The following is a 12,971-nucleotide window of genomic DNA, read 5'->3' as shown; positions in this document are numbered from 1 at the left end:
AACTGAATTAACTTTTGGGTAAGCCCTCCCCACAGCATGGAGCGCTGGAAAGCACTGATCGCAGGGGAAAGGATTTCTCCTTTTGGAAACTCAATGCACGGGACTGATATGAGAGGGGAGGGTGTCTACCCTCAGCCCCCACAATAACTTCAGCCGGCACGGGTGACCAGAGACAGGTCTGGGGTGTCAGGAAGTTTTCAGATAGGCTTTTATTTATTTATTTATTTATTTATTTATTTATTTATTTTACAGGGTGGGGAGGGGCAGAGGGAGAGGAAGAGAAAGAATCCCAAGTAGACTCCCCACTAAGCTAAGCCGAGAGCCCCATGGGGGGCTAGATCCCATGATCCTGAGATCCTGACCTGAGCTGAAATCAAGAGTCAGATACTTAACCAACTGAGCCCCACAGATGCCTCTCAGACCGGCTTTTACATATAAACAGAGCAGAAGTAGAAGCAGGCTAAAAATAAGGTGAAGCTGGGGATTTAAGTAAAATATAAAGGTGAACTTCCCCAGCTCAAGGATTCTGGAATGAGCTTCTAGGGGAATCAGAGAATTTCCCTCTGCCCACCGAGCCAGCGAGTTAAGAAGCTGAGAACATTAATCACCAGTGTGTCTGAATTGTTTCGCCTTTTACTGGCTGACTCTAGAAATCTTCTCAGCTGTTTCTTTTTAAATAAACATCGAATCAATTACGTTAACTAATGAAGAGGTTAAAGTCAAAAAACATCTTGGGGCGCCTGGGTGGCTCAGTGGGTTGGGCCACTACCTTCGGCTCAGGTCATGATCTCAGGGTCCTGGGATCGAGTCCCGCATCGGGCTCTCTGCTCAGCGGGGAGCCTGCTTCCTCCTCTCTCTCTCTGCCTACTTGTAATCTCTCTCTGTCAAATAAATAAATAAAATCTTTAAAAAAAAAAAATCTTGGACTCTGATTCATATAGCACTCCCCAGGTCACAGTCGCCTGGGTCAGCTCTCGGCATTCCCCGTCCACTTATAAAAAAGCTGATGAGTCAGCTCACAGCACACAGGCTATCTCCATCCCTCAGCCACCTGCACACTGTGTGCTCTGAAGAGTGGGCGCCGCCGGTGGGGGGAGGGGGTGCGGTGTTGTGACTCACCTGGTCCCCAGCCCCGCCCAGCACTAGCACCAGCAGGCTCTCACACTCTCCGAATAAAAGACAGACGGAACACACCATGTCCATTCTCACCTTAAAATGCACTGTTCCACACCTGGAGATTACGTTTTGAAATCCATATCATTTTCAAGTGAGAAATCTGAACTCAACAGTAAACCGAACAAAATATGAATTTTAGTGTTAAAATCTCAGTCTCCTCCACTGCTGGTAGGAAAGTAAAATGGTGCTGGCATTCTGCAAAACAGTTTGTCAGTTTCTTAATAAAACGAGAGCATACACTTATTGTGTGCAACCCAACAATCTTTCCCGGAGGGGTGAAAGCAAGACCCACACTAATGTATGTGAATGTTCATAGAGTTAGATTTAGAAGAGTTAAAAACTGTAAGCAACCATGGTGTGTCTCAACGGGTCCATGGTGAAATCAACAATGGTGTATGTCCATGCCATGGAATACTATGCAGCCATCTAAGGAACTACAGACACACACAACTTGGGCAGATGTCCAAGGGTGTTATGCTGTGGGCAAGAGGCCAGTCTCAAAAGGCCACATACTCTGTGACACCATTTATTTATATAACTTTTTTAAAAAAGATCTATTTATTTTAGAGAGAGAGAAAGAGAGCAAGCATGAGCATGGGGAGGGGCAGAGGGAGAGAGGATCTCAGGCAGACTTTGAATTGAGCGTGGAACCCAACACGGGGCTTGATCTCAGCACGCTGAGATCACGACTTGAACCGAAACCAAGAGTCAGATGCTTAACCGACTGAGCCCCCCAGGCACCCCTGTTTATATAAATTTTTCTTGAAATAACAAAATTATAGAGATGAAATTAGTGGTTTCCAGGGGTTCTGGAGGGGATGAGGGAAGACTGGGTGAGGGTTGGGTGACTGTAAAAAGGAAGCGGGAGGAAGATCTCTGTGGTGACGGAATAGTTCTCTTGATCGTGGTGGTGGTGTGAGAAGATGGCACAGACAGGTGGACATACCCGACCAACGTGGGTTACTTGGTTGTGATGGGACAAGCATTACGAAACCATTGGGGGAAGGTGGGGAAAGCTATGGGAGACCTCTCGGAACTATATTCGCAACTGCCTATGAATCTCTAATTACCCCAAAATAAATGTTTAAAACGTGCATGTTAACACTAAAGAGTCTAAAATAAAGCAACTTTGGCAAAGATCTGAACGAGCAGGCTCTGGGGGCAGAGCCGGTAGGGAACATGCAGACCCTCTTGCCACCCTAGTTTGTCACTGTCGTTACTGCGAAAGAGCCTGAGCCGACCCCCTGCTGCTCTCCAGACCTCACAGTGGGAGCTCAGTGAGCAGGGGCTGGAGGGAAGGACAAGAGTCTGCAGACACCACCAGTGTCCACCCTGGGCCACCCCCGTCACAGACTACATCTGAATCCAGGAATGGATTTCACTTGCTCATTGCCGCTTTTCCCTGGCCTGAGCTCCTGGTTTTAGGATCCACTCTCTAGACTCATGTCCTTAGAAAAACATATGGCTGCCTAGGATGCCTCAGGCCCCAGGACTGAGAATCTGCTGGGACCCCAAGGCCTAGTGCTCCGTGGTCAGCCCCAGTGTGCAGTAGCGGGCAGTGTGGCCAGGTGACCAGGGACAGAGAGGTTCCTGGTAGGCTGATTCTCACCCTCCTCTCCAGCCCAGGGTATCTTCTGCTCCCTGGGATCAGAATCAACCAGCCAACTTGATATTCTCCCTCCTTTCCTGTTTACCTCTCATCCCTGGCCCCAGATACAAGGCAGACATACTTGAGTCTACAGTCTGTGCTAGGAACACTCGCTTAAGAAAAAGATGATGCCAAATAGCATGTACAGAATAACTCCATTAAATACAAACGTATGTGTGTATATGCACATGAATATGGATTATATTATTATCCATAGGTATAGATTATACTTACTTCTATATATATTTTCTAAATATTCCACAATGAATAAGGATCACTTGTGAATTAAAACTAAAATCGTAGGGGCACCAGGGGGGTGCAGCCGGTTAAGGGTCACAATCTTGATTTCGGCTTAGGTCGTGATCTCAAGGTCCTACGATCGAGCACCTTGTCAGCCTCCCTACTCAGCGTGTGGTCTACTTGAGATTCTCTCTCCCTCTCCCTCTGCCCCTCCCACTCATGCTCTCTCTTTCAAAATAAGTAAGTAAATAAATAAGTCTTTTTTAAAAACCCCTAAAATTGTAAATAAGGAAACATCAGACAGGGCCAAATGAAAGGATATTTGCAAAATAACTGATCTCTATTCTTCAAAAGTGTGAAGATACAGACTAAAGGAGACGGAGGATGTAAGACTCCCAAATGCAATGCTGAATCCTGGACTGGTAACTGGACCAGAAAATTGACATGAGGGGCACCTGGGTGGCTCAGTGGGTTAAAACCTCTGCCTTCGGCTCAGGTCATGATCCCAGGGTCCTGGGATCGAGCCCCACATTGGCTCTCTGCTCAGCAGGGAGCTTGTTTGTGCCTCTCTCTCTGCTTACTTGTGATCTCTCTCTCTGTCAAGAAGATAGATAAATAAAATCTTAAAAAGAAAAAGAAAAATGACATGGGGGGGCAATCAGCACAATTTGAATGAAGTTTATTAGAGCAGCTGATCAATGAAAGTATCCGTGCTGATTTCCTGATTTTGATAGTTGCATTGCCCAAGATGTGGCCTTTAAGGGAAGCTGAGTAAAGAGTGTATAGGAACACTCTGTCCTATTCACACAGCTCTGCTATAAATCTAAAATTACCTCCAAAGAAAAATAAATGAGTACAACTGAGCCAGTGACAACGTCCCACCTCCTAGATACTTAAGGCTCCAGAGCATCGGCCTTCGCACATAGAGCCCAACCTCGTGGGGCCAGGTGCAGGCGATGGGCCCATCACGACAAGGTTATCCTGGGTGTTTCTGGGTTCTGTAAGCCCCTTCCCTCCAAGCTCCTGCCTGCTGGGCTCTCCTGGACTCCCGGCCTTCCCTGTTCTTGGCCCCCGACCTGGAAATGCAGCCTGTCCTTTGAGGTCCAGCACCAAAATCGGCCCCTCCATGGTAGGTCTGGACCCCTCCCTGACTTGACAAGGTCAGATTGTCTCTCCTTGCTGATGCCACAGCCCAGGACAGTCACTGCCTCAAACACAGTCTGACTGTGGAGGAGTCCTCAGGAAACCTGGGAGGGCAGGGTCCTTCACCAGGGGTTTGCAAGATTGGCATAAAGCCTGTGCTCAGTATGCAGTGGTGGCGTGAACCGCAATCCTGGAGATTCATGCGGTTATTCTGAGGTGAGGGACACGCCTGGGTCCGGGCACAGAGAACTCGCGAGAGCACTCAGATGTCATCAGCCTGGCGGGATGCCTGTGCTCATGCCCTCCCCCACTCCTCCCTGCCCTTGGGGGGGCAGGCTTGGCAGAAACCTGCCTCTTGGGTGGGGTTTTAGCCAGAGCCACCCAAATGCTGGGTGCACACTGCCTGGTTTCCCTTTCTTGGTGCCATCCATGGGCTCACTTTAACCTGTTTGCCACAGGGTCACTCCCTCCGTCCCAGCCTTCAGGCAGATGATGAGAGAGGGCTGGTCACATCAGATTGAAAGCTGGAACAACCTTCCACCTTCCCCTCCAGGCCTGGGGTCAGCACTGCCAAATTCAGAGCCAGTAAGCATGTCACCCACAAGCTAGATATTTTAGGATGTGTTCAAAACACAAAACAGACTCCTTTGCCCTGAATGGTTCCCCAGAATTCAGTGTCCCTGTGAGTAGAAAGGGGATGGTGGCGGCTGGCTCAGATGGACACCGTGTCTACAGAGCCCGGCAGACTGCCACATGCAAGAGCCACTCCCAGCCCCTGGCCGGGGTTGGAGCGGCAACCCAGTTGCAGGGCATCTCAGAGAGTGTCAACAGTGACAGGTCCCCGTGTGCCCCAGGGGTGGCTCACACAAATGTTTTATGGCAGATGTTGTCACAAACTACCTCTTGCACAGAGTCTACAAGTCAAAGTTCAAAGTCAGCGCACATGACTATTAATCCTGTAAGACCTCCTCTTACAGAAGGAAAGACAGAGCCACCCCCCCCCCCCACACACACCGTTTTTGAACTTTAGAAAAAGCAGGAACAAGTAAGTAGTTGGAGAAAAGACATCATAGAAAAGTCCATTGCCAGTATCTCTCTGAGGACCCGGGACACTTTAGCAGCATCCCCCTTACCCCTCACTGGCCCCTCCGATCACCAGAGCCTGTCACCCACGGTGAGTGGGTTTGTTTTGGAAGCAGAAAACCCACCCCATATTGCAGGAGTTGAGAGGAGCACCTGGAGGGATTAGGGACCACCCCGGGTGCGTCTGGTGGGGGAGACCGGAAACCACAGCAGCTAGAGCCCCGTCCCCCTTTCCCAGGGAGTGCGGCTTCTCCCCAGCCCTCCCCTTCCGCAGGTGACCCACGCGGCAGCACTCACCAGCTCGGGCAAGAAGAAGGCATAGGGGATGGTGATGAACAGCAGGAACCCCAGGGGCACCTGGGGCGGGGAGTAGCTGGTGGGGGGCGGCAGGTCCGGGGAGGCCATCTCTCACCCGCTGCCTGGTGCCCTTGGCTCCGCACAGCTGGCCCGCGCTGCCCGTCAAATATCACCTCCTGCCCGACACACCCATCGGACGTCGCCTGGGAGGAAAAAAAAAAGTTCCAGCCGAGCAGGTCCTTCCACTGGCTGCAGCCAACAGACTCCTCAGCTAAACGCAAATGCGATTCGGATTTGCCTCGGATGGGCCCTGGCTCCCAGGGCAGAGACACTGAGGCACTGAGGCCCGAGATCTCTTTCTACCCTTTTCCCCCTCGGGAATTTTGAATCCGGGAGCGGATTACTCCAGGGATGCCAGCTACAGCCACCACCCTTCCTGTGGCCAAAGTCTAGGCGAAGGCCACCTGCTTTGACCAGGAGCCTTTCTGGAGGACCTACTATGAGCTAAGCGATCCGCAGGCCGACTCTGGCGCTCCCCACAGCCACGCTCAAGGCGATATCATCTCTTTCCCAAGTGAGGAGGGGAGAATTTGTTAGGTTTAGTTAAGGTCACGAAGCTGGTCACAGGCGATGCTGGGTCTTAAATCCGGCCGACCCTGCTGCCTGGGTCCCTCCTTCTTCACTCGTGGGGGCCACCCTCTGTCTCAAACAGGGAGAGAAGCCGTCCTGGCTTCCAGCTCCTGTCCCCAGGAAACAGGCGTTTCCCTCTCTCCCTGCATCGCCTTCGCCACCGTCCGCTCCTCTCTGCTCACACAGCAGATGGAGGAGTTCTCCCTCCCTGGGAGAAGTCCACCCCAGCAGGCACCTGAGAAGGGCTCAGTTGGCTGGGTGCTGTCCCAAGTTTGAGCCTTTCTTCCTCCCTGCTACGGCCCCCAGTCAGTATCGCCAGGAGCTGGGCTTGGGGCCAGGCAGTTCCTTCCTGCCTCCCGCCCACCCGCTGGCCACGCAGGGGGGCTGTGACCCAGTGGCCAAGCAATTCCTCTCACTCTAAAGACAGGTCCTGGAGACTTGAGGCCTCTTCTCCTCTACCTTAGAGTTGACCATCTGCAGAAAGGCCTGGAACCCCAAGAATCTGCTCGGGGTGCCTGGGAATGGGGTCCTTTGTCCCTGCCCTCCATGGTCAGTTTCGGCCCCAGGGAACTCCAGTTTGGGAGATGCTCCTTCGTGAGGAGCGGATGTGGGAAGGATCACCGTCCTGGGGTCACTAGTGTCTTCCACAAGAGGCCAGTATCTGTTCATTAGCAAGAGCTGTGCATTCCAGGGCCTGCCCTGCCAGGCACAGGTCAGTCAGTGGAACAGCCAGCTGGGTCTTTGCCTGGTCTAGGGACAGCGAGCGGAGAGTGGGGTTTTGGACAAATGAAGCCCAAAGCAAAGCGTTGCAAGGAGAGGCGAAGAGCACACTGACTAAACCTCAAGCCAACCTGGTCATTCCCTCTTGTTAGGCCCGCGGAGACTGGGGGGAAAGTGAGGCTCTCATTCCACCTGCCATCTGACCCCAGCTCATTCGCAGGATGAACTCAAGCTAAGTGGGCATCGCCTCAGGAATCCCACCTCTCGCCGCCTCTCCTGCAGGTTGTATAAGCTCCATGACACGCTTCTGGCCTGTAGGATACTTGGACTTGACCACTGACAATAAATACGGCATCCTGGGCGCAGCTTAGGGAATGCAAGAAGGAACACGTGGTCCTTAGGCACAGTTCTCATCGATGAAGCAGCGGGAATAGTAGAACCTTAGATGCTGACAGAGCCTGAGCCAGTTTCACTTCCCGAGGCAATTAGTGTATTAAGAAATGAAGATGGGGAGCACCTGGGTGGCTCAATCGGTTGAGCGTCTGCCTTCGTCTCAGGTCATGATCCCAGGGTCCTGGAATCCAGCCCTGCATCTGGCTCCCTGCTCAGCGGGAAGCCTGCTTCTCCCTCTTCCACTTCCCCTGCTTGTGCTCCCTCTCCAGCTGTCTCTCTCCCTCTGTCAAATAAATAAATAAAATCTTGAAAAAGAGAGAAAGAGAGAGAGAAATGAACATGGAGGCTCTTGGGGGCCCAGTCGGTTGAGCGACCAACTCTTGATTTTGGCTCAGGTCACGATCTCAGGGTTGTGAGATGGAACCTGGAATCGGGCTCTGTGCCTAGCGTGGAGCCTGCTTGGGATTCTCGCTCTCCCTATCTCTGCCTCTCTTCCCCTCTCTCTTGCACTCTCTCCCTCTAAGAAAAGAAAGAAAGAAAGAAAGAAAGAAAGAAAGACGAAGATGTGACAAAAAGTGTTTATAAAAACCTGGGCATATTTTCAACATTTTACGTATAACCAAGTGATGCTGTATCATCTGTGACAAAGAGTAGCACACTTGACTTAGGCAGTTGATGAGAAAGCTACAGGATTCATAATGCACCCCAGGGAGCCAGAGTCCCCGCAGGGACAGCAGTTTAGAGCTGTAAGAACAGCTGCAACTGGGAAGAAATAGAAAACAGCTCATGCGTTCCTGAAATGGTTCTGATTTTTGTATCGTATTCCTGGAGGAGGTATCACAGAACGCTCCAGGAGGCACTCCCGATGGCCGTCCTGCCGACATGTGTTTCAGAAGGAGGCAGTACCCCAGATGCAACAGGTCTGGCTGAGTATCAGCAAAGGGCTTCAGATAATCAGACCACGTGATCAGCGCAATACCGTCCCCAACCCCCTAACCACTGCCCCACCCCCAACCTTGCCTAGGACAGCAGGGTGCGAGGAAGCTCTCAGAAATGATTCTTGGGTCATGTTTTCTGACCCCTGCTGGGTTGTTGGGTTTTTTTTCCCCTTCTTTCTTTTTGGATCGGTTTTTATACTTCTAGCTTACATCCCAGGACACTTCTTAACCAACATACTGTTAAACATTCTATGTAAAAAGTTTTATTATCTGAGAATGTATTAGGAAATAAATCTTTTTCACAGAAAAGCTCAAAGAAAAATGAACAAAAGGACACCTCTGCCATGCTTTCCATGCCATACAGCAGATTTAAGTTTTGTGTAAGATAATATTTTTAAAGTAACAATAAAATTGTGAAGCATGGTGAAGAGAGGCATCTCTGGGACTATGGGTATATAAGCCCTTGAAGACAACAAGGTCAGTAGTCTGCTGTGAGGCTGTGGGGGAATGCCAGGGCGCAGGAGAGGGGTCTTCCAGACTCTTCTGCAAAGCGCCTGCTGGTTTCCATTTCCTGGACAGAGAATTGGCATTAATCTTGAAAATCACGCAACAGTCCTCAACACTCCTGATTCCTGTTATCGTGGTGTCCATGCTCTCTTTTGTTCATGAGGGTGGGTTAAAGGGGATGATGCATAAGAAAGCACTTAGGGGACGCCTGGGTGGCTCAGTTGGTTAAGCAGCTGCCTTCGGCTCAGGTCATGATCCCAGCGTCCTGGGATCGAGTCCCATATCGGGCTCCTTGCTCCGCAGGGAGCCTGCTTCTCCGTCTGACTCTGCCTTCCACTCTGTCTGCCTGTGCTCGCTCTCTCGCTCGCTCTCTCTGACAAATAAATAAAATCTTAAAAAAAAAAAAAAAAAGAAAGCACTTAGGACAGCTCAGGCATATGGCAGATGCTTAGTAAGTACTTGCTTATTTTTCTAATTCTAATCCTGAAATCACTTCTCTTCTGGCTTTCTTTCCTCTCCACAACAGAACCTCTTCTGTTCATACTTCCACCCTGATTTTTAAAAATAGTTTCACAAAATTGTTTTTATTGGTGCATAATACCCTTATAGAAAAAGTACACAAAACACACAGACCATGAAACTGCCACCCAGGCATAGTATGTTGCCAGACTCCCAGTCATTTCTCCCGCCCTCCTCCTGAATACCTGCTCTCAAGCCGTCTTAACCCTGTAGGCTGGTTTTGCCTGTTTTTGAATGGATTCCTTTGTGTCTGGCTTCTTTCACTCCTCAGCCTGAGGTCTCTGAAACTCATCCATCTCTTAGCCCTGCTGTGGCTCATTCACTGCTGCCTGGTGTCCCACTTTATGAATATGGTAAACTTCATCAACCTGTTGTTTTTTGGCCATTTGAGGTTTTTTTTGTTTTGTTTTGTTTTGTTTTGTTGGGACATTAGAGTTCTTTCAATTGGGGTTCTAATGAAGAACAATACTATGAACAATACTACGAACATTCTAGAACGTGTCTTTCAGGGTATCTATGTATACTTTTCTTTTTAAGATTTTATTTATTTGAGAGAGATGGGGAGAGTGAGTGAGCATGAGCAGGGGGAGGGGCAGAGGGAGAAGCAGACTCCCCACTGAGTGTGGAGCCTGATGCAGGACTCGATCCCAGGACCCTGAGATTATGACCTGAGTCAAAGTCAGATGCTTAACGCACTGGGCCACCCAAGTGCCCCTGGGTCATGTGGTGTGTGTTTTTTGCAGATGACATCAAGCTATTTTACAAAGTGGTTTAAACTATTTATATTCCCACCAGCAATGTATGCAAGTACTGTTGCTGGTAACTGTTACCTGCATGTATATTATAACACACTTGGTGTTTACATGGTATATATTTTTTCCAGCCTTTTATTTTGCTTCTCACCCTTTTTACTTTAACTTTTACTTATGTTTATAGGGGTTTTGCTGCGCTTGTGATTTAAATGGGTTTTTTTCTTTCAAAAATCCCTTCTGAAGTCTGCTGCTTTCAATAGGTTTAGACTTTACATTGAATAGAATTATAGGTTTGTTTGGATTTAGGTCTACCATTTTATTTTTTTGTTTGTTTGTTTGCTTTGTGTTTCATTTCTTTGCTTCCTCTTTCCTGCATTCCTTTAGATTTGGGGAATATTTTTAGTGTCCCACTTTAACTCATCTACTGAGTTTTGATTACGTGTCTTCGCACTGTTTATTTTGAAGTTTGCTCCAAGAGTTATACAGTATTTGCAGTTAACTTTCCAGTCTACTCAGAATGAATATTTTGTCACTTCAAAGGGAGGGCAGAAACCTTATGACCATATAGGTCCACTTTACCTTCTTGCTTTCCAGTCACAACTGTCGTTTGTAGTGTGTATATGCAAACATTCAAACTCCACCAGACAATGTTATGACCTTTGCTTTCAACTATCATACAAGTTTTAAAGAACTTAGAGGAAAAATAGAGTCCGTGCAATGAAGGTTTTCTGTTTGGTTATTGTTTTTATTCCCCAAACTTCAATTCTGTTCTTTTTGTATTGTTTATTTCTCTGATGAGACTATCTTCCTATATATTTCATGATTTGCCTTTATTTCTTGGAACATGATTATAATAGTTCCTTTAATGTCTCAATTTTAACTCTTATGTCATCCCAGAATTCTCTCTTGGTTGTCCTTTTGTCTTTTTCTTTGGGAGATGTGGTGATTTTCCTGGGTCTTCAAAAATCATGTAATTTTGGATTATATCTGGACCTTGGGAATACTGTTAGGAGATTCTGGTCTTGTTTAAATCCTACACAAATGTTGATTTTTTGGTTTATCAGGCAAATGCCTGCTTAGGTTCCTGCTGCAAGTTGCTCTTTGTCATCTCTGGGCTGTAACCCCTGACCAATGTTTTCAAGGTTTTGCAGTGTGATTCCAATGTGCTCAATGTGTGTGAGTGTGTGTGTGTGTGTGTGTGTGCACATGTGCACTATTCCAGGACTTGGGACCAACCTGGGACCCTGGAGCTCAGTTCCAAACCCTTTAGTATGCTGTGTAGGGTCAGTTTTGGGGTTATCTCAGGCATTCATGGGCTATTTTAAGGAATTGTTTTCTCAAGCTCTCTTCTTTCCATGATTTCTCCAATGTTTTCCAATTCCCAGGAAACCCTGCTCACCTCCCCTCTCACCTTGGTCTTCTGGCTAAAAAGTCAGGGTTTTAGTTTCTCTACTCTGCCAACATACCCACACCCACATCCACACACCCCAAGAGACAGAGGGACAGAAACCGAGACAGACAGAGACAGATCGGGGGGGGGGTAGCATCAGGGATTTCCCCCCAGTGCTCTTAGGAGCCCCATTTCTATGGTGGGAGAGAAGGTCTCCCCTGAGTCTTCATCACCTGTCTGGCTGCCACGGCCTTTCACCACGACTGTCACTAGATAGCTGGGGGCTGGGCTAGGAAAGAATGAGAAAAGCAAATAGAAACCTCTGACCAGGAGGGGCTCTCTTTCCCATCCCTCAGACCGAAACTGAGGGCTCCTTCTGCAGATAGGTTTAGTTTGTAAGCTGTGCATAGTTCTGGTTTCACAGTGTCTCTGAGCCAAGCCTGGGGATAGAAGAGGAAAGAAAATGGGTAAGTCACCACTATTCTCTATTGGCCCGGAACCAGAACTACACCAGCCTGTTCGGATTCTCTGAACAGCACTTATCCCCACCTAGTATTTTTCTTGTTTATGGATTCATTGGCATATTGTTTGCCTCCCTGCCCTTCCCACCCCTCCGTACGAGGTTGGCTTCAGGACAGCAGTCTTGTTCATATTGAAAACTGCCAAGAACACAGTTGGCGCTCAATAAATGTTTTCGAATAACTGGGTCTACACTTTCAGTCATAACGACTCTGGAGACAACTGCTTATATTTCTGACTCCTCTGCCTCAACCTCTCTGCCCACTGTCTCATCCATTTTTCAGAAAAGATTTACTGGTTGCCTGACAGATAAGGAGCAGGCCAGGAGAAAGCTAGAGATGGTTGGGGACAGGAGAGCAACTGTAGCCACTTGGACTCTTCCCATTGCAAGGGTTAGGAGAACCATTCTAATGTAAACAATGAAGGGAATATATTACTTTAGGCAAGTGACAAGTTCAGAGGGAAGGCTGCCTTCAGGTGAGGCTGGATCCAGTGACTCAAACAATGCTTCCGTGGGTCTAGATCCATTCTGCCTGTCAGCTCCACCTGTCACAGTCCCTGCAGTTGGCCTTGTTCTTAACCTCATTCAGTGCTACCACCACCTACACACAGCTATAAACTCTCTCTCCCTGGTAGCAATGTTCCTACAGCACACAGTGGCTTCGAGTCTCATCTGTCCCACTACACCAGGCAGCAGATGAAAGTGCTCTGGTGAGTAAATCTCCTGGGATTGATTTGCTCTCTGTTGGTCCATTCCCCAGTCCCCTGGTTGTGACAGGGGAATGGGACATGCTGATCCACTTGGGGCCATCAGAGCCCCCCTGGAGCTGGGATGGAAGGTGCATGTGTGCGTGTGTGTGTCAAGGCGGTTCCTCTAGAAAGAGAAGAAGCATAAAGCTACCAGGAGAGAAGCATGCGGATGCTGGGCAGCAAAAGCTCCAGCTGGCTACTACAACTTTCCATGGCACATAAAGGCACACGGCTCTTCCCCTTAATGCTACAGGGACGCACATACC

General features: G+C 48.7%; 1 protein-coding gene across 2 annotated transcripts in view; it reads right to left on the bottom strand.

Annotated features, from left to right (window-relative positions):
- MALL (mal, T cell differentiation protein like) overlaps positions 1-6,553 on the bottom strand; it is a 29,345-nt gene extending 22,792 nt beyond the window's left edge. Inside the window, exons 1-2 of one of the 2 annotated variants that reach the window (XM_004770956.3) lie at positions 6,453-6,553; positions 5,588-5,790 (exon numbers count right to left, since the gene is read on the bottom strand). In XM_004770956.3, the coding sequence (XP_004771013.2) occupies positions 5,588-5,695 (108 nt within the window). In that variant the 5' untranslated portion in view covers positions 5,696-5,790; positions 6,453-6,553. Of the gene's footprint in view, positions 1-5,587; positions 5,791-6,085; positions 6,422-6,452 lie in introns of those variants that run through there. The other variant, XM_004770957.3, reaches the window with a different exon arrangement.
- Positions 6,554-12,971: the final 6,418 nt, after the last annotated feature.

The sequence above is a fragment of the Mustela putorius genome, unplaced genomic scaffold, assembly GCF_011764305.1.
Source record: "Mustela putorius furo isolate JIRA1106 unplaced genomic scaffold, ASM1176430v1.1 tig00000281_pilon_pilon_pilon, whole genome shotgun sequence".
NCBI classification, from domain to species: Eukaryota; Metazoa; Chordata; class Mammalia; order Carnivora; family Mustelidae; genus Mustela; species Mustela putorius.
The sequence above is the reverse complement of the archived record's forward strand: the minus strand, read 5'-3'. Positions and strand labels throughout refer to the sequence as shown.